This window comes from Ovis aries, chromosome 2 (assembly GCF_016772045.2).
Source record: "Ovis aries strain OAR_USU_Benz2616 breed Rambouillet chromosome 2, ARS-UI_Ramb_v3.0, whole genome shotgun sequence".
Lineage (NCBI taxonomy): Eukaryota > Metazoa > Chordata > Mammalia > Artiodactyla > Bovidae > Ovis > Ovis aries.
Genome location: NC_056055.1, coordinates 235,649,324 through 235,675,260, shown reverse-complemented (window position 1 = coordinate 235,675,260; position 25,937 = coordinate 235,649,324). Strand labels below are relative to the sequence as shown.

The 25,937-nt window shown below is 46.8% G+C and overlaps 1 protein-coding gene and 1 pseudogene across 1 annotated transcript in view; one reads left to right on the top strand and one right to left on the bottom strand.

Annotated features, from left to right (window-relative positions):
- Positions 1–704: 704 nt before the first annotated feature.
- Positions 705–25,937, bottom strand: part of SPOCD1 (SPOC domain containing 1) — a 32,918-nt gene continuing 7,685 nt past the window's right edge. Inside the window, exons 3-16 of the mRNA XM_042245003.2 lie at positions 12,014–12,055; positions 10,837–11,013; positions 10,353–10,394; positions 10,128–10,188; positions 9,726–9,816; positions 8,786–8,945; positions 8,530–8,646; positions 6,829–6,954; positions 4,358–4,469; positions 3,992–4,142; positions 3,542–3,677; positions 2,933–3,022; positions 2,456–2,642; positions 705–1,541 (exon numbers count right to left, since the gene is read on the bottom strand). Coding sequence (XP_042100937.1) covers positions 874–1,541; positions 2,456–2,642; positions 2,933–3,022; positions 3,542–3,677; positions 3,992–4,142; positions 4,358–4,469; positions 6,829–6,954; positions 8,530–8,646; positions 8,786–8,945; positions 9,726–9,816; positions 10,128–10,188; positions 10,353–10,394; positions 10,837–11,013; positions 12,014–12,055 — 2,160 coding nt within the window. The 3' untranslated portion in view covers positions 705–873. The remainder of the gene's footprint in view (positions 1,542–2,455; positions 2,643–2,932; positions 3,023–3,541; positions 3,678–3,991; positions 4,143–4,357; positions 4,470–6,828; positions 6,955–8,529; positions 8,647–8,785; positions 8,946–9,725; positions 9,817–10,127; positions 10,189–10,352; positions 10,395–10,836; positions 11,014–12,013; positions 12,056–25,937) is intronic.
- Positions 16,417–17,022, top strand: LOC114113239 (large ribosomal subunit protein uL13-like; annotated as a pseudogene).

Here is a 25,937-nt window from a genome sequence, read left to right as displayed (position 1 = left end):
GTGCACACACACTCAGATACCTTACAATTGCAGCTGCTGTTAGGAGCTCACCCTAGCCCCCAAACAAAGCAACACCATCCCGCCCTAACAACAGCCTCCAAACCCACCCTGAGAGTCCACATCCCAAGCCAAGACCCTTGGTTTGTCTCCAGTATCAGTCCCTGGGGGCTGGCAAGAGGAACAAAGAAGAGACATCAGAGACCCACAGACAAAGAATCAAACGCACACACATGCCCACAGCACTAGACACACAGAGACCCTCAGATACGCACAGAAACAGAGACATGGGGATTATGGTGGTGACCTCCAGCTACCCAAAGGGGAAAACCTTGGTAACTGAAACATTAAGAAACCCCTGCAACTTGTTTCTCCTTCTCTCCCTAACAATCTTTAAGTGTCTATGCCCTTTCAAAAACCCTCATTTCTTTCTCTCTCCCCAACCTAGAGCTGCCCTCTCTCCCATCACTACTTCTTCCATCCAGTTCAAAATACTTATTAAAATGTTTCCAGAGCCCACCATGGCAACAGGTGAACCCTGGCGCACAGGGATGGCCCTGGGCCTCAGATACTCAAAGCTGCCCCGCCCCTCCATCCCTAGCACTTTAGCTCTGCCATACCTGTGCACACAATCTTCCAGATACACCCGCCCCAACCCACACAGGGCCAGTCCCAGGGTCCCTCCTGTCCAGCCAGCAGATGCAGTCTCAACTTTGCCAAATTCTTTATTAAACCAAAAATCAACACCAAGCAAATAGAACAGCAAACGTAAACAGCTAACCCTCTCCTTCCTATATCCCTGTTGCTCTCCCTGGAACACTTAAGAGTTCAGCACTGATGGGGGAATTAAAACCCCTCTTCTATGAGTAATGAGGGTCAGGTCTCTCCAGGAAGGGGACTATCAGTGCCAGCTCCATCTGTAGGGCCCAAAGAGGAGTCCAGGGCTGGGCCAGGGGGCTCTGGAGCTGCAGGGGGCTGGCAGAGAAGGCCAAGAGTCCCAGGGACTGTGGGAGGCTGAGCGGGGGGTTGGGAAAGTTCCTCCTGTCCTGGGGACATCAGTGAGGCTTGGAGCTGCTGGGTCATGGCCACCAGGGATTCGAGATGCTGGAGCAGGGCTTGGTTGGGACAGGAAGCCCTGTGGCGGTGCTGGTCATGGCCAACTGGTAATGCTGAATAGGGATGCCAGGACTGGCACCAGCCTGGTTTTGGAGGCCATGGCCCTCGCCCAGGACCCTGCCGGGTCTCAGGCTCTCCCCACAGACTCCCCCTGCCTCTGGGTGGTCTTTGCCAAGAACAAATTCCCCTTGGAGCCAGGCTGTCTTTGCCCTGGCTCTGCTGCACGGCACCCCCTGGGGGAGCGGAGCCCTTCAGGGCCACATGTGGTCCCTTGTCCTCTGGCTGGTAGTATCTCATCTCCACTTTTCTGTTGAAGGAGACCATTTTGTGAACCTTCCCCCTCAAGGCACCAGATCCTGCCATGGCCGGAAGCCCTGTTTGTGGGAGCAGCACAGCCAGCAACAGGCTTGAGTGAGTGGCTTCCAGGCCTGGAGAAAGATGGGGGAAGAGACCAAAGGCCTGGACAGAGAGAACTCACAGCCCCCAGAAACTGCATTCTGTCTGTGGCCAAGAGGTCTACAGCTTAGACCCCAAGAGAGCTTTCCAGCAGTAAGATGGGGCCCATGAGGGGCTGAGAAAAGTAAGTAGAAGGGTTTAAGATGCTCTCATGATGAGAGAACGGGTTCACTGGCTGAGAATGAGGCATGGATAGTTTGATCTCCAGACTGTGATTCTACCGTACAGTCCCCAGATCAGGCAGCCCAGGAACATCAAACCCTCTGCTCAGGAATAGGCACATCCCACTCCTTGATTCCACCCCACCCCCTCGCCCCCAACCATGCTTTCCTGGAGTCACGCCCTGGAGGCTATCCATGCACAAAAGCCAAGCCTGGCCCAGGACAGCTGTGGTAGGGCCCAGGACAGCTGTGGTAAGAATATCTCTCCTTTCTCTTTTATTTAGGCCTGGCTTTCAGCCGATTATTTCTGGTTCCTGCCTCTGCTCTGCCGTGTTTGAGTCCACCGTGAATGGCCAGTGAGTTTCTTATCAGCCTTATTGGAGAGGCTGTCTAAGTGGTGGCTAGGAGCCCAGTTTCTGCTACTGACTGACTCTGTGACTCTAGACAAGTCACTTGCTTTCTCCCTACCTCAGTTTCCTCATCTATGAAATGAAGAAACTAATAGTACCATTCTGATAGAGTAATGCTGAGGACTGACTGACTTGATATGAACGCTGTCTGGCACATACTAGGCAGTGTACCAGTCTGTTCTCACATGTGCCTGTCTCAGGAGTTCCCTGCTGAGACGTGCCTGCCTCCACAGAAATGGGGTGACTATGTCAGCAACGCCCATCTGGCCACCAAGTGAGGGGAGGCAGGGTGTGGGACAGCCATCGGGCACTCACCTGGACCTCCAAGAGAGCGCAGCCTGGAGGGCAGGGGCTGGAAGGCAGGCAGGGGCAGCAGGACCAGCTTCACCTGCCCCATGGCTGCCAAGGCGTGGCGCTGCTTGATATTGAGGTAGGAGTACAGCAGGTGGCAGCTCTGGGTGTCCCGAGAGCTCCGTGGGCACAGTCTGACCACGCAAACGTCCTGTGGTCGCAGGAAGGAGCAGATTTAGCAACAGTCATGCTTTACTCCTATGAACACGCCTGGTCTCATGTCAACCTCTGAGAGCCATGTGAGGAAGAGTGTCCCCATTTTTCAGAGGTGGGAAGAGAGGGACTTGCCCAGGGTCATACAGGAGGTCTTCAGTCACTGGGGCGGGGAACTGGACCCAGATATCTTAAATCAGGTCTGTGCTCCAGAGTTGGAGCAAAAGAAAGCTCAGGGCTGGGGGAAAGTGCTAGGAGGAGAGGTGGTTCTCGTGGCGGGGTGGTTACCTTGGCCTCAGCTGGGCAGATGCTGGCCAGAAAGTCCCAGACAGCATCAGGGGCGATGCAGCTTGCAGAGCGGATCACCTGGGGCAGGGCCTGCAGGCAGGTAAGACTGCCAGTCAGCCTCCCAGCTTCCCACCCACTTAGGGCAGACTCAGGACCAGCTACCCGAAGTCACAGCCTGTGGCCAAGAGGACGGGCAGGCAGTCGATCAGAGCCCCCCTGGTTGTTGGGGCCCTAATTACTCCTGGAGGCCTACAGCCTGTCCTGGCCAATCTGCAACTTCTCAGAAACCCCTAACTCCCTCCTTAAACCCCTCATCCAATGTTTCAGCTGATCACTCGCTCATTCCTGGTTTCCTCTGAACCAGGAAACACCAGACCTTGTCCTGGGTCCTTCCTGCTTTATGCTTTGGGTTACAGGGAGTCCTTTGCCCATGTGTGAAGTGCAGCTGGCATCTCATTTGCCCCTATGCCTAGCATGGGGCCAAGCACAGAGAGGGTGCCAATGATTTGTTTCAGAATGATGAGTGTGTCAATGAATGAATGGTGGTGTGTGTAGCTGAGGGGGCTGGTTAGTGTGCGAGGGAGTCCCCAGAGACCAGGGCAGGAGTACCTGGATGAGGTGACAGCTGTGTCCCGAGACCAGCTGGGCCCTGACCCGGAACCGCTTGATGCAGAACATGTCCAAAGACCCCTCCCAGGGCACCTGGCTGGGCAGGGCCTTTGTGGGCCCAGCAGGCATCTGGAGCCTAGAAGGAGGGACAGAGAGACAGGGCCAAGGAGAACAGGTCATCAGGGCTTCCCCGGCAGCTCCTTAGTTTTCAGAGAAGGTCCTGTGACTCCAGTGGGTGCTGGAACACTGGTCCAAGTAAGGCCTTACAAGGCGGAGACCAGTAGGTGGGGTGATTAGTTCCATTGCACAGATGGGCAAACTGAGGCCCACACAAGAGGCAAGATTTGCCTAAGGCCATATGGAAAAGCCCAGGCTTTGTCTGCTGCCCTAGTGGGTGCCTCGCCTACCCACCCTGCTGGGTTGCCCACCTCCCTGCCCACTTCCCCACACCTGTCCTTGTGCGCTGCTAGAGGCTTCTCCTTGTTTTGGGGCATATCTGAAAAGGACACAGGAACCTGGCTTGGGGCTCTCTGGAAAGCATCATCCCGCATCCTCCTTGCAGCTTTGAGGGAGCCTGGCTGCTCACGTGAGGGCTTCCAGTCTGCAAAGAGCAGAGGCAGGAGCTGAAATGGAAGCCAGCAGCTAGGCTGCAGCCAGCCCAGGGCATTACAAACTGGGTTTGAACCAAGCCCTTTTCGAGGTGACCTGGGACACCCTGCAACCATTGCCCCAAGTCATGAATCCATGTTGCTGCTGAAGCCCACGCCAGTCCGGGCCTGCCCGCCGCCCCTGCGCCCCTCCTGGGTCTCCCCCGACCTGTGCAGATGCGGCAGCTGGGGTCTAGGAAGTGGTGCTCATGCTGCTCCGTGCTCTCCCTCGATGTGGCGGGCAGGGCCAGGGGGCCGCCATCTACGGGCACCATGGGTCCCTGGGAGGCACAAGAGGAGAGAGGGGGTGGGCTGGGGAGGCGGCCGGGGAGTCAGGAGGCCTCCTGTTATATGGGGGCCTCAGCAATGTGGTTTTATGTTTCTAAATAAACACGCCTGGTCTCATCTGAATCTCTGAGAGCCGTGTAAGGAAGAGTGTCCCCATTTTCCAGAGGTGGGAACAGAGGGACTTGCCTAGGGTCACACAGTAGCTCTGCAGTCACAGGGGGAACTGGACCCGGATACTGTAAACCAGGCCTCTGCTCCAGAGCTGGAGCAGAAGAGAGCTCAGGGCTGGGGGGACAGTGCTAGGAGGAGAGGTGGTTCTCACGGCTAGGCGGTTACCTTGGCCTCAGCTGGGCGGATGCTGGCCAGAAAGTCCCAGACCGCGTCAGCCTAATACATTCTTTAATAACAAAAGTACCACGAACTTGTTACAAAAAATTTAGAAAACATGGAGAATTTGAAAAAAAAAAAATCACTCCTTGTCTCACCACTCAGAAGCAACTGCTGATATTTTGGGTATTCCTTTATAATAGCTTATCTGTACCCAGAGTTTTGGGAATCCTTTTGCTAAAAGAGCTGGGGGATTTCCCTGGTGGTCCAATGGTTAACAATCTGCCTTGCAGTACAGGGGATGTGGGTTTAATCCCTAGTAGGAGAACTAATATCCTACATGACACGGGGCAACTAAGCCCGCACACCACAACCAGAGAAGCAGGCAGGCTGTAACGAAGATCCCTAGGGCTGCAGCTAAGACCTGACACAGCCAAATACGTCAATAAATAACTTAAAAAAAAAAAAAAAAAGGAGCTGGGATTATACATGCAAGCTTGTCTTTTCATTTTGTCCGTGAACCCCAGCAGAGGCATCTACCATGTTACATGGTCCCTATAGACACCGCACTCATGGGGTGGACTGGAGTGTGTGCATCACCGCTGTTGCACTGTTGAATGACAACTGGGTCATGCCCAGGCTTTCACTAGTACAGATAACACTGAGGACATCTTTGAGCAGAAAGTATTTTCCTAAACTTTCAATTTACCTCCTTAGGATGAGTTCTCATAAGCAGATGACAGAATCGGGGAGAATGAACATTTTTAAAGTCCTAATGCTCATTGCTAAATCAGCCTTTTACCTTACAATAGAACCAGCTTTAAACACAGAGCAAACATTTCTTTAGGAAGATTTGAAAAGATCTTGAAACTTACTTTTCCCTTAAAACCACCTCTAGAGCAGTGGACAAGGCTCAAGCTTTGGAGTCAGACAGCCTGGGTGCCAGTCTCCCCCACTGCCAACTAAGCGACCTTGGATTTGAGGTGCCTCACCCATCTCACTCATCGTGAGGTCTGAATGAGGCACTGCTTGTAAAAGGGGTGCATAGTAGGTGTTCAACCGGAGGGACTGCTATTCTGTGTCATCTTCCCCTCCCCTACTCTCCAACCACTCTCTCTACCCATCTGTCTCTGGCTCCTCCCCCTACATTTGCATTCACCTTTCTCAGGGAATGCAGATTGGCTTGGGTTGGGGAGCAGCCAGACCCCCTCAGGGCTCTTCTCTGCACCGCCAGCAATTCTGGTTGTTGGCTTGGATACTGGTACAGAAGAGTAGGGATTTCTGTGGGTCATGGTCACGGCCGTTTCCCCAGGAAACATGGCTCAAGGGACCTGCCCAACACTCCCCTATCCTGGACACACAACTGATTAGACCAGGATGAACATCCAATCCATGGAACACCCAACCAAAGCCAAAGCAGCCTTCTCCTGGGAGTGACTGAAGTGAGCCAAGGAGGCGCTCCAATTGGCTGCAGGAGGCTGACAATGGATTGGATGGATTCATTGATTGGAGGGCTGCTCCAGCCCGCTGGGCCAAGTGCAAGATGGAGGAGCCGAGGGGGTGAAGGAGCAGGATGGGCACAAGGATGGGGCAGACCCCAGGGGATAGAAGGACATGCTGCACAGATGGCCAGGACTCCACGCAGCTCCCTGCTGGAGCATCCTCGGTCCTTTTGCGGAACAGAGTAAGCCTCTGCTCCTTAACATTCCCAAAAGTCACTGCCTCAAACAGCGTGGCCCTCCTGCTTCCCAACCTGGGATGTGGTCGGAGTGCCTGAGGTTGGAGGGAACTGCAGAGACGGGACTCACTACTCCACACGTCGGGTTAGGCCAAAAGGCGGGGGAGCAGCCCTGAGAAGGTGTCGGGACCCAGACCCTGTGCAGCAACCAACTCTGGTTTATAGCGACAACCCTGGGCCTCAGCGCAGTCAGGTGCCTTGCCCACGGCCACACGGCTGGGGAGGTGAGGGCTGCGCCCGTGGGCACAGGCCCTGCCTGGCAACCACCAGGTCAGGCTCCCACTTACCACCAGGTCCTCCAAGGTCAGCGTCTGGTCCATGTCCCGCAGGATCTCGACTTCCCCCTTATGGGTCAGCTTGGAGGCTGGGAGGCTACGCGGCTCCTTCCGCAGCTGCTCAATGATCTCCAGGCCCTGGTAGAGGGGGCAGCCCCTGCTCAGCTGGGGTTGGGGGCTCTGGCCACCAGGAGCCCACGTGCTCCATTTCCTCCTCCAAGGTCCCTCCACTGTCGCTCCCCTGCCATGCCAGCCGGTTCCCTTCCTCCACACCTCCGCTTCTGCAGCTCCCTAACCCGGGCAGACCTCCACCAACTGCCCTACCTTTCCACAGTCCACTCATTCACCCTCCAACTCAAACCCTGCCTCCCCCAGGAAGCCTTCCTGAACTTTGCTCCTCCCACAAGTCAAATCCGCCCCAGACGGTATCCCACCCACTCTCTGTCCTGGAAAAGACTGTGTGGTGTTGTCGAGAAAGCAGAGCCGCCGGCCCACCAGCTGCCACTAATAAAAACCCACAATGTGGTATGCCCTTGGGCAAGCCCTTCGTGGCTCTAAGCTTCAGTTGATCTGTTCTTTAGAAATGAAATTAAGATTGTCATATTAAACAGCTTATATAGAGTGCTTACCCTAGAGTCTAGTTCATAGTATTTGCTCCTTGTGATCCTTATTGTTGATCAATGTCATCCTATCTGAAATGTTTCTGGAAAGCCTGCCTGTCCCTTTCTAACCACCCCTGGAGAACAGAAGCCCAGTCCTCCCTGTAGGGCTGGATTTGTGGGCATGGGCTCCATGCAGTAGCCCAGGGCCCTGTTCTAAAAGGGCTCCATGCTTCATGCTGCTGTCGTCTTGAAATTCTTAATCATTCAACAAAGTGCTCGCGTTTTCATTCTGCAGGGGCCCCACAGTTTACACAGATGACCCTACTCCCTGACCCCGACAATGCCCCGATAGAAGCTCAGACTGCAGTGGGCAGACGGACCTAATGGATTCCACGCATTAATTCTAACCAGCCTAGTATCTGTCAGAACAAGGTCTTAGTGCTCCCAGTCCATCCATGGGCCCCACTCCCTCGGTCAGTCCCCCTCTTTCTCACTGAGCCACCAACAACCATTACACAAACATCTCCCAAAGCTGCTCAGTGCCCACCACACTTCCCATCTCAGAGCCATTCCCAGAGAGGGAGAGACCCACAGACACAGAGTGTGTGGGGGTGTAACTGTGAAGTGCGGGAGGCTGTGGGCTTCCTCACCGGGCCTGGGGCACCAGGAAGACATTCAGCCTTTTCTGGAACTTCTGGGGCTGGGACTGGAGCGGAGGCCTCGCACTGGGTCTACCCACCATAGATGGCGGATGATATTCCTGGACTCGAGAGTCTGGGCCATCATCCCCAGTCCCCCTCAGCCCGACACACACACCCCGAGTCCAGCTCCACAGAAAAGCCAGGGGACGACCACACCTCCAGGGACATCACCTCTACCAGGCTCTCCATCCTCAACCCCCTTCATTTCTGCCTCTTCTCCCGTTTTATTCCCCCTGTGAGAAGAGGCTTTCTGACCCTCTCCCCGTCTGCCTGCTCTGTTTCCTCATTTCTGCTTCTGTCTATCCTGGGCTCCCATCTCACCGCCTTCTTCCTCACTCTGTCTCTCCAGCTCCATCCTCGGGGCTCCCCCAAGTCCCTCCGCCAGGTCCTGACCTGATCCGACAACTCACCCTCTTCTCCTCCCGGTCCCGCCAGCGGGCCAGTTCTTGGGGGGCCAGTTGGACTGAACTCATCCGCACCAGGCCATGGGGGGTGATGTCTCCATGAACCACTTTGAGAAACAGCTCCTACAGGGATAGGAGCTACATAACGCCGCTTGGAGAACCCCCACCCCAACCCTGCCTGGCACTCCCAGGTCAGGCTCCCAAATACTCCAGGGCTTCCCACCTCAGAACGGGCCCCAGCCCAGCCCAGAGGCCCGCTCACCGGGTTCCTGGGGTCCCGCAGGTTGAACAGCAGGCTGCGGTACTTGGTCTTGTAGCGGCCATTGGTGGCTTGTGTCAGGTTGAAGAGGGCTGCCTCGATGCCAGCAGCGATGCCCTCCACGACCTTCTCACTAAGCACCAGGTCTGGGTGCTTCCGAAGGCTGTGGGGTGGGGAGGGAAACAAGGGCAGGGCCAGGGCACTGAGCCTGAGAGCGGGCAGGGGTGGGGAGCAGGGTTTGGGCCAACTCCGGTTTCTACTCTGAACATTTTCCTAAGTGAACCCCTCTCTCCTCACTCTGTGAGGAACAGGTATTATCATTCCCCACTTACAGATGGGTGACTGCTGCTCAGAGAAGATAAGGAGCTTGCCAAGGCCACATGATGAGTGGAAAAGCAAGGTCCGATTGCTCAGCCCCTGCTCTCCCTGACCAGGGAACCAGGGTATGGATGGAGGGGCAGAAGCCGGGGGGTGGGAGGGTGAGGCACTGGTCAAGGCAGAGGATGGAGACCTGGTCCTGGAAATAACCCTGAATCATCAGCCACTGACTTGCTGTGTGGCCTTTGCAAAATCCTGCCCTCTCCGGGCCTTGGTCTCACCGTTAGTAAAATGAGCGCTCTGAGCTCAGATCTCTGAGATGGTCCCAGCACAGAGTTGCCCCGTGTCTGAAAGCATTTTCTGTGGGTGATATCCACAAGGACCGAGCAGACACTCAGAGCTGCAGTGGCTTAAAGGAAAAGAGCCACCTTGAAGCCAGAGAGACCCAGGTTCAAATCCGGCTCTCCACTGGCTTGCTGTGTGGGCAAATGGCCTCACAGGACAAAAGGGGGTTAGTGGTACACACACAAGCCCTCAGAACACGGCACAGCCTCAGGAGGTAGGACATGTGAGGGCAGCCCTTCAGGATGTCCCGGGTGTCAGAGGAGGTGGAGTAAGGCCTTACCGACTCCACAGCGCCTCCTGCATGGTGCGGACCACGGTGTCCCGTACCCCAGTATCCAGGGGTGGCTTCTCCTGTTGGGGCTGAAGCTGAGCTGTGGGGAGAGAGAGTCATGGGCTCCCAGGGGATGCTCAGGGCAAGGGAGTGGGGCAACTCAAGGCTGAGGGGCTTCAGGAGGTAAAGAAGGGGTCCCACCTCAGGGACCCAAAGTGTCTAGGATGTCTGTCTGCTGAGCCCAGGCAGCCAGCAGCCCCACCCTTTTGGGTAAGGACTGCAGGCAGATGATGAGGGGAGGAGAGGAGTCCCAGCAGGGGTCAGGCCAGGAGCTGGGCATGAGCCCCGTGTGTCCTCAGAAATTCCTGGAAGACAGGCGGCTGCTGAAGGGCACCCTCCACAGCCCCTCACCTAAGTCCTCGCCCCCTGCTTGTTCTCCAGGTTCCTCCTCTTCAGCCTCCACTGGGCTGCACTGTTGGGGAGGGGTGAGAAACTGAGGCCTCGTCCCTGGGTACAGCCTCCCAGCCCCAGGGTCGGGGGCAGGGGCACTGTCTCTCCAGTCACCTGTGCACCCCCACATTCGCCCTGACCTGTGCCCAGGGAGGGAGACCACATGGCCAGAGCAGAAACACTCACCCCTAGACCCTCAGCACTGGGCTTCTGAACACGAACCCTCGCCTGCAACAGAACGAGGACGCAGAGAAGAAGGGGGAGTCCCTGGGGTGCAGGGAGTGATTCCTGGGGATGGTGAAAGGGGTCAGAGAGACCACCAGGGTCCCCCTCCCTGAGGGAGGTGGCTAGAGGATCTTGGAATGGCGGGACATGCCAGTTGGCCAGGAAGGAAGGTCCATGACCGCTCTCTCCCCAGATGCATGGAGGCCACAGGCCCTCCCTCCCTCCCTCGCTGCAGCCAAGCTCCTGAACTCAGCAGTGCAGAGGAAGGAGCACACAGACACCAGGTTAGATGACAGGCTAATGCACCCCCGGCTGTCACATTCTGTGTGACTGTGGGCAAGTCACAGCATCGCTCTGGGCTGCAGCAACGCCTCTGTGAACCACACGCCCATGTGTCTCTCCCAGCAGGATTAAGTGACGTCAGTGTAAAGACCCTGTTCTGTACCTGGCGCCTCATGCGGCCCCGGGCCCTGCACCTTTTCTTCTTTCTGGGCCTCTGGACAGATGAGGCTGAGTAGGCCTCCATCATGTCCTCCAGAACCTCCAGCCTTGGAGGTAGCTGCCCCCCTGCCTGGCTGTAGCTCACGGCCCCCAGGAGGTAGATCACTGGTTCGGAACCAACCTGCCAGGGGAGAAGTGCCTTTCAGACCGCTAACCTCACCTGCAATTTACGGTCCTTTCTCTTCCCCGCTGAACTGTAAGCTCCATGAGGACAGAGAGCATGTGTGTCTTGGCCCCCACTGTACTCCCAATGCCTGGAAAAGGCCTGGCACGCAGTAGGGTTCAGTAAATGTTTGCTGACTGCCTGGTCTCCATCCCAGGAAAGGAGCCTGGCTTCATTTTCATCCTCTCGGCTTCACCCTTCCTCCCAGCCATGTTCACAGTTACCTGGACCCTGTACCGAGACCCTTCTCACCCTTATGACCAGAGGTGCTCATATCCTGTTCTGAGTCCACCCTCTCTTTCTCAAAATCTCTGTCAGGCCCCTTTTTTGGGGTCAGTGACTTGCCTTTTCCCCTTGAAGCAGACACATGGTGAAGATATCCATCACCCCTCTGAAAGCCTACTGATCATCCCTCTGTTACCCAGACAGAAAGCCCTTCATGACCCATTCAAGGTGCAGAGTAGTTCTGGGTCTTCTGATGACCTATAGGACCTATTCTGCTCCCCTTTCTGCTTTGGCCGCCAGGAAGCTCAGTTTTAACTTTAAACCTAGTGGTTGTACCTTTCCAGGATTGGTAGAGTAAGGGGTTGTTAGTAACAAGTAACAAGGGGTTGTTAGTAACAAGTGCCCCTTCCCCTTGCCCTTTTCTTGCTTTCTTTAGACTTTTATCCCATTTCAGTGTATTTTGATTCTTCCAACTTGTTACAAGTCACCAGGAGTTGTTTTGAAAGTAGATGGGTCTGAAAACTAATCCTTGAGTGAATGATCATGAATGGTCAGGTTCCAAGGTTTGGGGGAAAATGGAAGTCTGAGATTCACATCATAGGGAGTAAGGATGCTCTGGAAGAGGGCAGGCAGGGGCAAGGGGCTGAGATTGTCTCTGGGGAGGACCCCTCCCACCCCCACCAGACCTCAGAAGAGGGAGAAAGAAGAGCAGTAATAAAAAGCAAAAACCTACGTAACACACAAGCTTCACTCCATGGGCCATTCTCATCGCCTCCTTGGAGAGAAAGAGGATAGAAAGATTAGAATTCAGAGGACCCAGTGACCACCACCACCGCCCCCCACGGCAGTGAATTCATAAGAAGATACCGACACAAAGGTGAAAGATGTATATTCAGTGTTCACCAGGTTGGCATTTGTAACTAAAAAATGGGGTACAATCCAATGTCCATCAAAAGGAGAATGGTTAGTAAACAGCAACATATCATACTATGGATTCTAAAAGTGAAAGCTGCTCAGTCGTGTCTGACTCTTTGCAACCCCAGGGACTATTAAGGCCATGAAATTCTCCAGGCCACAATACTAAGTGGCCATTAAAAAGAGTGAGTCATCGTAAAAACCACCGTTTGTTGAGGGCTCATAAAGCAGCTGGCTGTGGAGGGAGCATGTCATACATGATCTTACTAAGATCTCTGAACAACACCATGGACTATGTACTATTTCTACCCTCATTTTACAGATGATGAAACTGAGGCTCAGAGAGGCTCTGAAAAGTCCCGGAGCTACTAAGCGGCAGAGCTAGAATTAGAACCTAGTTCTGTCTGACTCCAAAGTCCAGGCATTTAACTGCTGAGCTATGTGGGGAGCACTGCCAGATGTGGTAAGATTCATGGAAAGATGTCAAGCTGCATAGTTTGGAGAAAAAGAAAAAAAATAGGTTATGGAGAAGTACATGTTGCATAAGCCGATTTATGTAAATATATATTTATAGACGCATGAGACAGGTTATCTCTGGGGAATGAAATTCCAGGGGGACTTTCACTTTCTACACGTAGACACCTGGGTATTTATGTTATTCAAAATGAGCATGTGGTTCTTTTACAATTACATACTATTTTTAAAATTAGAAAGTTCAGAACAATGTGTGTAGTGTGCTACCATTTGCTTTAAAAAGAGACAGAATTTTCAATTTGTATTTGCTTGCATCTGCATAAAATACTTCTGGAAGTATCCACAAGAACCTGGTAACAGAGGCTTCCAGTGGGAAAGGAACTGGGAGCTGGGAAGGAGGTTTTTCACTTTTTTTTTAAACCATGGGAATGAATCAGCCTTTCAAAAAAGTAAATTGAGAAGAAAAAAAAGGGGGAGGAGATAAGAAAACAGGATATCTGGGAAGGAAAGCAGGCAAGAGATTAAGAATGGTCTTTCCCAGTTTAAAACCTTTAGGCTGACCCCTCTTCTCAGGAGTCCACATACCAGTGTTATGAGGCTCCAAACAACAGGCAGCAGAATCAGACCGGCAAAGACTTCAGATACTGGACTCATCAGACAAGAATACAACGTATGTATGTATAATATGCTTAAATAAATAAAAGGTGAGGGGACCTTCCTCATCGTCCAGTGGTTAAGAGTCTGCCTTCCAATGCAGGGACATGGATTTGATCCCTGGTCAGGGAAGTAAGATCCCACATGCCTCAGGGCAACTACACCAGCACACTGCAACTAGAGAAAGTTCGCATGCCACAATGAAGCCCCAGTGCAGCCAAAAAAGAAAAAAAAAGAAAAGGCGAGGTCAAACATATCAGTCAGTTCAGTGGCTCAGTCGTGTCTGGCTCTTTGCAACCCCATGGGCTGCAGCATGCCAGGCTTCCCTGTCCATCACCAACTCCCAGAGCTTGCTCAAACTCCTGTCCATCGAGTCGGTGATGCCATCCAACCATCTCATCCTCTGTCATCCCCTTCTCCTCCTGCCTTTAATCTTTCCTAGCATCTGGGTCTTTTCAAATGAGTCAGTTCTTTGCATCAGGTGGCCAAAGTATCGGAGCTTCAGCTTCATCATCAGTCCTTCCAATGAATATTCAGGACTGATTTCCTTTAGGATGGACTGGTTTGATCTCCTTGCAGTTCAAGGGACTCTCAAGAGTCTTCTCCAAAACCACAGTTCAAAAGCATGAATTCTTTGGTGCTCAGCTTTCTTTATAGTCCAAATATATGATGAAGGGCAAAAATACATATAAAAGACCAAGCATATATGGTTGGGAACCAAACACAACTTCTGGAAATGAAAAATATGATAATAAGTATGAAAACTTAAAAAGTCAATATATAGGCCTAACAGTATTAGACAGCTGAAATAAGCTAGTGAACTAGAAGATAAGTTTAAAGAAATTATCCAAATTATTCACAGCACAGAGACCGTGAAACACAATCAAAGAAACAAAAAAGTCAGAGTGAAAAGCACTGATTTCACTCAAACCAAAGTTCCAGAAAGAGAGAACTGAGCAGAGGGAGTATTTGAAGACAGATGACTAAGAATTTTCCAGAACTGATAAAAGACAACAATTTACAGATTCCAAAAGCTTGGTGAATTTCAAAAAGTTTAAGTAAAAGTAGATTCACACCTAGATACATCACAGTGAAATTTCGCCACAGCAACGATAAGGACATCCTAAAAGCAACAAGAGAAAAAATAACCATCTAACACTTTGCTAGCCATCTAGCACTGACGATGTGCTATCACTGTTCTGAATACTCTCCACGTTAGTTTCCTTAATCTGCACCAAAACCCTGTGAGTCAGATATCGCTACTATTATTGCCCTTGTTTTACAGAAGTGGAAACTGAGGCACACAGAGGTGCAGAAAGGCTAGTCAGTTTCCTCAGTGTCACACAATTAGTAAACCAGAGATCTGAGATTTACATGCTGGCAGTCTGATTTCAGGGGTTTTCCCTGGTAGCTCAGCTGGTAAAGAACGTGCCTGAGATGCAGAAGACCCCAGTTTGATTCCTGGGTCAGAAAGATCCAGGGGAGAAGGGTTAGGCTACCCCCTCCAGTGTTCTTGGGCTTCTGTGGTGGTTCAGATGGTAGAGAATTTGCCTGCAATGCAAGAGACCTTGGTTCGATCCCTGGGTTGGGAAGACCCCCTGGAGGAGGGCATGGCAACTCACTCCAGTATTCTTGCCTGGAGAACCCCATGGACAGAGGAGCCCGGTGGGCTACCGTCCCTGGGGTCACAAAGAGTCAGACACGACTGAGCACGCAGCACAGGCTGATTCCAGAGGCCACATCTTTAACCACTGATGCTACAATACATGTGTGCGCTCAGTCATGTCCAAGCTTTTGTGATCCCCGTGGACTGTAACCCGCCAGGCTCCTCTGTCCATGGAATTTTCCAGGCAAGAATACTGGAGTGGCTGCCATTTCCTACTCCAGGGGATCTTCCCGACCCAGGGATCTAACTGGTGTCTCTTGCGTCTTGGCGGGTGAATTCTTTACCACTGTACCATAGGGGGAAGCCCAATGCTATAATGCCTCTCACCAAAAGATATTTTACTTACAAAGAAATGGCAGTTAAACTAACAGCTAACTTTTCAATAGTAATATGGATGGCAAAACATAGCAGAATAATATTTTTCAATGTGTTTAAAGAAAATAATTATCAATTGTACACCCAGACAAAATATTTTTTGAGAACGAAGATAAAGATACCATAACTTACAAAACAGAAACAGACTTAACAGACATAGAAAACAAACTTACAATTACCAAAGAGGATAGCAAGGTGGGGTATAAATTAGGAGTATGGGATTAACATACACACACTACTACACATAAAACAGATAAACAACAAGGACCTACTGTATAGCACAGGGAACTATATTCAATATCCCAGGATATATTGAATATAGTTCCTGGGAACTATATTCAATACCTTAGAATATACTGAATATAGTTCCCTGAGCACAGGGAACTATATTCAATATCTTAAAATATATTGAATATAGTTCCCTGTGCTATAATGAAAAGAATCTGAAAAAGAACAGATTCAGTGAATCAAATCACTTTGCTGTATACCTGAACCTAACATAACATTGTGAATTAATTATACTTCAATTTAAAAAGTTTTAAAAATTTTCAAATAAAGATATCATAGATAAAAACCTAGAGTTTTTTTTATAATTTTATCTTTCTTAATAAACGTTAAAAGATGTACTTGAGGCAAAAGGAAGAAAACATGATCTAGACAGAAAAGCTGAGATGCAAAGAGGAATTCTGACCAAAGAAAATTATAAGTATGTGGTTAAACCTAAACAAACACAGATTCTATGAAACTATAATATTTGGGTAATTTGTGGGATTGGAAAAATAACTGAGGACTAACTTCCTAGATAACAACATCACATAAATTGGGAAGGTGCATGCCTGGAATTAAAGCATTCCAAAATCCTGTTATTTCAGAGGGAGATAGTAACTACCTTTATACTTTGATAGCCTAGGTATTTCTGTTGACATTCCTAACAGACATCAAAAGAATATAAATAGGACACAGAAGACTTCCAAACTACTAGAGAGAGAAAAAGGAATGAGAAAAAGCAGTCAATCTAAAAGGAGGTGATAAGCCCCACTTGGCTGCCAAAGATGGCGAAAGGGCAGTTCATCGTGCTCAGCGCCAGGAGCCATCATGGCCGAGCAGGTGCTTCTGGCCAGAAGGCTGTGGTCGTGTGCTGTGAGGGCATCAGCATCTCTGGCAATTTCTACAGAAATAAACTGAATTACCCGGCCTTCCTCCACAAACGGATAAACCCCAGCCTCCTTCTGCGGCCCCACCACTGCTGAACCCCTGAAGGCCTGAGGCACACTGCCTCGCAAGACCAAGTGAGGCCAGGCCGCTCTGGACCACCTCAAGGTGTCTGAAGGGGTCCCACCACCCTATGGCCAGAAAAAGCAGATGGTGGTTCCTGCCTCCCTCGAGCTTGTGCGTCTGAAGCCCAGGCAGAAGTCTGCCTACCTAGGGCACCTGGCTCATGAGGTTGGCTGGACGTACCAGGCAGTAAAAGCCACCCGGAAGGAGAAGAGAAAAGAGAAGGCCAAGTACCATATGACGCTTTAACCTCTGCACCACCAGGGAAGCCCATTCTCGGAGACAGTAGTAGCTAAAGAGGTGACGGAAGCAGGCCGAAAAGAACACAGAAGAAAACTGAAAAATTCACAGAGGTCCTCAAGACCCATGGATTTCTAGTCTGAGGCCAATAAAATGGTTTACTCTTCCTGCTTGGCTTGACCTGGCCTTCCTCCATCACCACACTTGGCTGCAGGGGACCCCCAGGGGCTGCCATCCAGCTGCCACAGGCAGCCTGGGGTTAGAACACTGGGTGCAGAGGAGGGGCCTCTGCCATGGCTGTCTAAGAAGGGCCTTTTTAAAAGTGTAGACAGGGCTGTGTTGTCTACATGGTCTAAGGGCTGTGCAGGCATAACTTGCCTGAGACCTATTCCTTCATGAGAGTTTTAGGACACAGACGGCTGGAACAATCAGTGCTATTGCAATACTGGCAAAAGTGAGCTGGAAGGCTTAGTTGGAAGGGACACCACACTGAGTAAAAGGAGTCTGCTTAAGCTTCCCACATGGTCGGATATATACTCTGCAGCTGCTAGGATGTGAGACAATGGTTGGGCAGGAAGAATCTGGGGTTCTAAAAGGTATTTATGGAAGGGAAGTACAGCCAAGGGGTCACAGGCATTGCCCTTGTGTCTTCCCTATATTTTGTGATCCAATATTAATCAATTATTTTTAAAGAAAATATAAATAAAAGGAGGCAATAAAAGGGAGAAATTGTATAAAAAATGCAGGGTATATTCAAAGTACAAAATAAGGCAGTAGGAATAGGTTCAAATAAATTGATAACTACAACAAATGCAAATGGACTAACACTTCAAATGAATATAAAAATTATCAGATCTTTAAAAAAGAAAATCCAATTATAAGATATTTCTAAAGGAATTTGAACGAGAGTAGATGTGTGTATAACAGAATCACTTTGCTGTACACATTAAACATATGTGTTAATCAACTACATTCCAATATAAAATTAAATTTTAAAAGTAATAAAATTTTTAAAAGGGAAAAAAAGTATTTGTAAAACCTATTTCTAAAACACAGTGATGCAAAAAGGTTAAGAGAAAAAAATGGAGTAATATGTGAATGGGTAAATACTAACCAAAATAAAGTTTTATAGCTACACTAATATCAGATAAAACAGATTTTAAGGCAAAAATAATGAGGTAAAGACCTTATTACATAATGACTAGCAGTTTCACCAAGAAGCTGCAACAATTCTAAATGTATACGTATCTAGTAACAGAACCTCCAAAAACAGAAAGTAAAACTTGGCAAAGCATGAAGAAAATGACAAATCCACACTGCAGCAAGAAATTATGTATTTCTCTTAATTATTGTTAAATCTAGCTGAAAAAAATCAGTCAGGAGAAAAAAGATTCAATAGAAAACAATGAAGAAGCTTAACCTGTGTACATATATAGAACACTGTTCTTAACAACTAGAGTCCACATATCTTTTCAAGTATACATGCAACATATATGAAAATTAAACACAGCCTAAACCATAAAGCAAATTTCAGCAAGTGTCAAAAAATGAGTATTTTTTAGACCAACACTGCCCAATTAAATATGAATGTGAGCCATAGGTGTATTTTTTGAGTTTTCCAGTAGCCACATTAAAGAAGAGTAAAAAGAAACAAGTGAAATTCATTTTACATTTTACTTAACACATCCAAAACATCATTTCAACATGCATTGAGTTGGCCAAAAAGTTCCCTCGGTTTTAAAGTTAAAAACAAAAGACACATTTTTCATTTTCACCAAAAACTTCACTGGGCAATCTATGCACTGGTTGTTCCACTACCTTCTGCTATTTTTCAAGCAACTTCATAATTCCATCTCCATAAAACTTTTTATCTTTTTGAGCAAAGAATTGTTCCAGGTGCCTTTTATAGTCTTCCAGGAAACTGAATTTTTTCCCACTAGGAGAGTTTTATAAGGACGAACTAAAAAGACATCTGAAGGTGCAGTGTCTGGGGAACATGCAGATGAATCAGAATTTTCCAGCCAAGCTGTTAACCGTTTTTGCCTGGTCATCAAAGAAACATGTGATGTTGTGTTATCCTGATATACGTAGTCTGTTGACTAATTCTGGATGCTTTTCATCAAGTGCTGCCTTCAGTTGGGTCTAAATGGGAGCAATACTTCTTGGAATTAATTGTCTGGTTTTCCAGAAGGAGCTCATAACAGAGGACTCCCTTCCAATCCCACCATATATACAACATCACCTTTTTTGGCTGAAGACTGGCCTTTGGTATGGTTGGTGGTGGTTCATTTCACTTGCCCCAAGATCTCTTCCATTCCACATTATTGTACAGTGTTCACTTTTCATTGTCTGTCACAGTTTGTTTTAAAAACGGAACGTTTTCATTATGTTTAAGTAGAGAATCGCATGCAGAGATAGTCAAGAAAGGTTTTTTCGCTTAATTTAGGTGGAATTCAAACATCGAAGCAATTAACATGACCAAGCTGGTGGAAACGACTTTCAGCGCTTGATCTGGATATTCTAGTGTGTCGGCCACCTCCCATGCGGTGTAACACTGCATCTGTGCTCACTCAATGGTGTCCAACTCTTTGAGGCCCCATGGACTGCAGCCTGCCAGGCTCCTGCGTCCACAGGATTCTCCAGGCAAGAACACTGGAGTGGGTTGCCATTTCCTCCTCCAGGGGATCTTCCCGATCCAGGGATCAAACCCACATCTCATGTATCTCTTGCACTGGCAGGCAGATTCTTTACAACTGAGCCACCTGGGAAGCTGGGTATAACATTAATTTTAACTGTTCTCAATCAATGCCTCGATTTGATCCCTTTCAACTTCAATGGAAAGATCTCCCAGAGAAGGATATGGCAACCCACTCCAGTAGTCTAGCCTGGGAAATCCCATGGACAGGGGCTACATTCATGGGGTTGCAAGAGTCGGACACAACCTAGCGACTACACCACCATCAGCACCACCCAACCGTAGAGCATCATCCAGTAAGCAATCTCCAGCATGAAACTTCAAAAACCACTTCTGAAATGTTTAATCACTCACAGCACCTTCTCCACACACTGCACAAATCTTTTTTTGCATTTCAGTTGTGTTTTTACCTTTCTCGAAATAATAAAGCATAGTATTCTGAAAATGTTTCTTTTTATCTTAATCTTTAATATTAAAATAGCTACTATTGTAAAGTAAAATAAAGTAAAAATAAAAATTAGAAAAAAAGAAAACAAAGTGAAAAAATAGCTACACAAAAATTCAAGATTGCGGGGAGAAATACCAATAACCTCAGATACACAGATGACACTACCCTTATGACAGAAAGTGAAGAGAAACTAAAGAGCCTCTTGATGAAAGTGAATGAGGGAAGTGAAAAAGCTGGCTTAAAATTCAATATTCAGAAAACTAAGATCATGGCATCCAGTCCCATCACTCCATGCCAAACAGATGGAGAAACAATGGAAACAGTGACAGACTTTATTTTCTTGGGCTCCAAAATCACTGCAGATGGTGACTGTAGCCATGAAATTAAAAGATGCTTGCTCCTTGGAAGGAAAGCTATGACCAACCTAGACAGAATATTAAAAAGCAGAGACATTACTTTGCAGACAAAAGTCCATCTAGTTAAAGCTATGGTTTTTCCAGTAGTCATGTATGGATGTGAGAGTTGGACTATTAAGAAAGCTGAGCATCAAAGAATTGATGCTTTTGAACTGTGGTGTTGGAGAAGCTTCTTAAGAGTCCCTTAGACTGCAAGGAGATCCAACCAGTCCATCCTAAAGGAAATCAGTCCTGAATATTCATTGAAAGGACTGATGCTGAAGCTGAAACTCCAATACTTTGGCCACCTGATACGAAGAACTGACTCATTGGAAAAGACTCTGATGCTGAGAAAGACTGAAGGGGACGACAGAGGATGAGATGGTTGGATGGCATCATTGACTCGATGGACATGAATTAGAGCAAGCTCTGGGAGTTGGTGATGGACAGGGAAGCCTGGCGTGCTGCAGTCCATAGGGTCGCAAAGAGTCAGACACGACCGAGCAACTGAACTGAACACAAGAATTCACCAATTTTGATGTTTTTTAAAATGCATGCCAATATGACAAGCCTAATAATCCATCTAAAACATTATTAATGAAATTTTAATTTCTTTTTTTCAGTGACTAAGTCACTGAAATCCAGGACTGTATTTACAGTCATAGTACATCTCAACAAAGGTCCATCTAGTCAAGGCTATGGTTTTTCCAGTGGTCATGTATGGATGTGAGAGTTAGACTATAAAGAAAGCTGAGCGCCAAAGAATTGATACTTTTGAACTGTGGTGTTGGATAAGACTCTTGAGAGTCCCTTGGACTGCAAGGAGATCCAACCAGTCCATCCTATAGGAAATCAGTCCTAAGTGTTCATTGGAAGGACTGATGTTGAAGCTGAAATTCCAATACTTTGGCCACCTGATGCAAAGAGCTGACTCATTTGAAAAGACTCTGATGCTGGGAAAGATTGAGGGCAGGAGAAGAAGGGGACGACAGAGGATGAGATGGTTGGATGGCATCACCAACTCAATGGACATGGGTTTGGGTGGACTCCGGGAGTTGGGGATGGACAGGGAGGCCTGGCGTGCTGTGGTTCATAGAGTTGCAAAGAGTCGGACACGACTGAACGACTGAACTGAACTGAACATCTCAATTTGGACTGACCAACTTTCAAGTGCTCAGCAGAGACAAGTGGCTAGGGGCTACCACATCAGATGACTCAGATAAAGATCATTTTCTCAGGCCACAATATGTATTAGTTGAAAAGCAATAATAAAGGTTTCTCTGGTGGCTCAGTGGTAAGGAATCCACCTGCCAATGTAGGAGACACAGGTTCGATCCCTGGTCCAAGATCCCACACGTCACAGAGCAACTAAGCCTGTGCCCCACAGCTGTTGAGCCTGTGCGCTCGAGCCTGGGAACCTCAACTGCTGAGCCCACGTGCCACAACTACTGCAGCTCTTGCATCCTAGGGTCTGTGCTCTGCAACAAGGGAAACCACTGCAATGAGGAGCCCAAGCACGGCAACTGGACAGTAGCCCCCGCGTGCGGCAACTAGAGAAAAGTCCACACAGCAGTGAAGACCCAGCACAGTCAAATAAATTAATTAATTTAAAGAAGGATAACAAAAAGAGAGCGAGAGAAGGAAAGTAAAGAAAGAAATTCATACGAATGGAAATTAAGAAATAATGCTTATAAATAGTACACAGGCCAAATAAAATTAGTAAAAATTATGAAATACTGAGAACTGAATTATAATAAGAAAGGTTATATACAAGAGTATGTGGATGCAGCTAACATGATCATCAGAGGTTCCTTTGTAACTTTAAATGACTTTATTAGAAACAAAATAAAGAAAATTAATGAACCAAGCATTATTCTCAAAATATTATAAAAATAAGAGAATAAATGGAAAGAAGCGTGACACTAAAAACAAATATACCAACAGACAGGGTCAACAAAACCAAAAACCAGGTCTGTGAAAAGACTCAGAAAGCAGACAACTCTCTGGCAACAATAAGGAAAAGAGGGAAGGTACAACAAGACAATATTTGCAATGAGAAATCATGTATTAAAAAAAATTAGAGGATCTGTAAAATACTTTATGCCAACATGCAAGTAAATTTGAAGACTCAGATTAAGTGGATGCATTTCTAGAAAGATGTTCAGTTCAGTTCAGTTGCTCAGTCGTGTCCGACTCCATGAATCGCAGCACGCCAGGCCTCCCTGTCCATCACCAACTCCCGGAGTTCACTCAGACTCATGGCCATCGAGTCAGTGATGCCATCCAGCCATCTCATAACTTACCAAAATTGACTCAATGAAAATTTTTTACAAAACTGAATAAACACATAAGCATAGAATTAATTGACTCAGTAGGGGAGGAATTATCTTCCCTAAGAAAACATCCGTCCAGATTTTTCTTTAACCAGTGATTCTACTGAAATGTTCCAAGAACAAGTAATTCCAATTTTATACAAACTGCTGCAGCAAATGGGAAAAGAGAGCACAGTCTACAACTCATTCTTTGAAGCTGCAAAACTGAATACTGAAACCTCACAAGGGCAGTATGGGAACAAATCATTCCAGGCCAGTTAACTAACTCATCAACAGAAACACAAAATTTCCAAACCCAATACTATCAACAAGAAGACATAAGAAACATAAAACACATCATTATGTTCTGGAAACAAACACAACACATGTTTATGTTTTCAGAGAACATAAACAAGATACAACATGATCAACTGGGGTTTATCCTGGAAATGAAAGACTGACTTAACATTTAAAAAATCCAACTCTTTAAATTTACTAATATTAGTAAGAGAATAAAAATCATATTATTTCAAAACCTGTAGAAAATATGTTTCTTAAAATGTACTTTCCCTTCATAACAAGCAAATCAGGAATAGAAGGGAGTTCCCTTACAAATATATACTACATATAATATATTATTATATACTTATATATTATATCATATAATAGTATATATTATATAATGTATATTATAATGATATATAGAAATACAAATATAGCAAATATACTGGTGAAATGGTAACCACATTCCCCTTAAAATCCAGAACAAGAGAAGGGTCCCTGCTATCACCACTTATATTCAATGTTATACAGGTCTACACAATACTATAAAGGCCTCAGCTAGCACAATAAGGAAATGGAGTCGGGGAGATGTAAGAATTGGAAAGGAAATAACAAGATTGCCATTATTTGCATGTTTCATGACTGTCTACATAGAAAACAAACAAAATCCTAATAGATAAATTATATAAATAAAAGATTTCTGCAAAATCTATTGCATTTTATATACCATCAATAGCTAGAAACTGCAGTTTTAAAAAACTACCATTTTATAGTACATCAAAAATACAAAGAAATAAAATGAGACATTATATGGTTTCAAATTAGTCTGCTTCCCAAAAAATAAAAATAAAAAAACTAATAAAAAAGAAAGATAATTTTAAAAAGACCAAAAAAAAAAAAAAACCCACTAAAAACAAATTAGTCAGCCCAGAACTTTGAATCTATACCTAATCAAAGCTCCAGATTCAACCACCACTTCACAGAAAACAGAAGATCAGGGCTCACTATTCCACAGAGATGCAATAAGCTACAACTTAGTAAATAAACAACTTAGTTTCTTCAAAAACAGACTTCAAGAGACTTAGAGAACAAACTTGCAGTTGCCAAGGGGGGAAGAACAAAGGGAAGGGATAGTTTAGGGAGTTTGGGATTAACATGTACACATTGCCATATTTAAAGTGGATAACCGGTGCACTGGGATGACCCAGAGGGATGGTATGGGGAAGGAGGTGGGAGGGGGGTTCAGGATGGGGAGCACGTGTACACCCGTGGTAGCTTCATGTTGATGTATGGCAAAACCATACAATACTGTAAAGTAATTAGCCTCCGATTAAAATAAATAAATTTTAAAAAATAATAAAAATAAAAAATAAAATGGATAACCAAGAAGGTCCTACTGCATACCACAGGGAATTCTGCTCAATGTCATGTGGCAGCCTGGATGGGAGGAGAGTTTGAGGGATACATATATGTATATACATATATGCATATACATATATGTATAGTGGAGCTGCTCTGCTATACACCTGAAACTATCACAATATTGTTAATCAGCTATACTTCTATATAACATAAAAATATTTTAATTAAAAAAACTTTTTAAAGTTCAGAAAAAACAAGATTGGAAAGAGATCTATGGGTTGTGTGTGCATGTTCAATTGTCTCTGACTCTGCGACTCCATGGACAGTAACCCCCCAGGATTCTCTGTCCATGGGATTTCCCAGGCCAGAAAACTGGAGTGGATTGCCATTTCCTCCTCCAGGGGATCTTCCTGACCCAGGGATTGAACGTGCATCTTCTGCGTGTCCTGAACTGGCAGGCAGATTCTTTACTACTGAGCCACCTGGGACTCCCATCTATAGGTTAAGAGAGGCTTAAAAAGCATATCAACCAATTCTAACATACAGATCCTATTTAGACCCTAACTTAAAAAAAAAGTATAAAAGTAAATGATCATCTTTATGAGACTACTGGAAATTTGGATATGGCTACAGTCCGTGGGGTCACAAAGAGCTGGACATGACTGAAGCAACTTAGCCTGCGTGCACATTCACAGCAGCATACTTACAATGGCTATTAGGTGAAAATAACCTAAATTTCCATCAACAGATGAATGGATAAACAAACTGTGGTAAATACATACCATGAAATGTTAATTCAGCCTTAAAATGGGAATGAAATTCTGACACATGCTACAACATGAACCCTAAAGACATCATGGTAAGTGAAATAAGCCAGACACATTAAGGACCACTACTGTACAGCTTTAGTTATATGAGGTATCAAAATAGTCAAATTCAAAAAGACAGAAAGTAGAATAGAGGTTATGAAGGGCAAGAGGAGATTGGGGAATTATTATTTAATGGGTACAGAATTTCAGCCTGCGAAGATGAAAAAGTTCTGGAGATGGATAGTAGTAATGGTTGTACAACGTGAATGCACTTCATGCTTAACTGTACACTTAAACATGGTTTTAAAAGGGAATTTTTACATTACATATGTTTTATCACAGTAAAACAATTTTAAATAATTAAAAATTTCTGGGACTTCTCTAGCAGTCCAGTGGTTAAGACTTTGAGTTTCCACCGCAGGAGATACAGTTTTGATCCCTGGTTGGGGAATTAAGATCCCACATGCTGTGCGATGTGGCCAGACAACAACACCAACAACAAAAAAAAAGAATTTCTACCTATCAACAGATACCATAAAGAAATCAAAATATGAACTTTGGGAAAATATATTTGCAAAACATATAACAGGCAATGGAAGAGTATCTAAAATATATACTTATTTTAAAAACTCCTACAGATCAATAAGAAAAAGTTAAAACAACCAAAATGTTTTGGCACAAGACTGAACAGAAAATACCGGAATTTATGCCAAGAGTCTCCTCAGTAATAGGGAAATGAAAATTAAAACACTGAG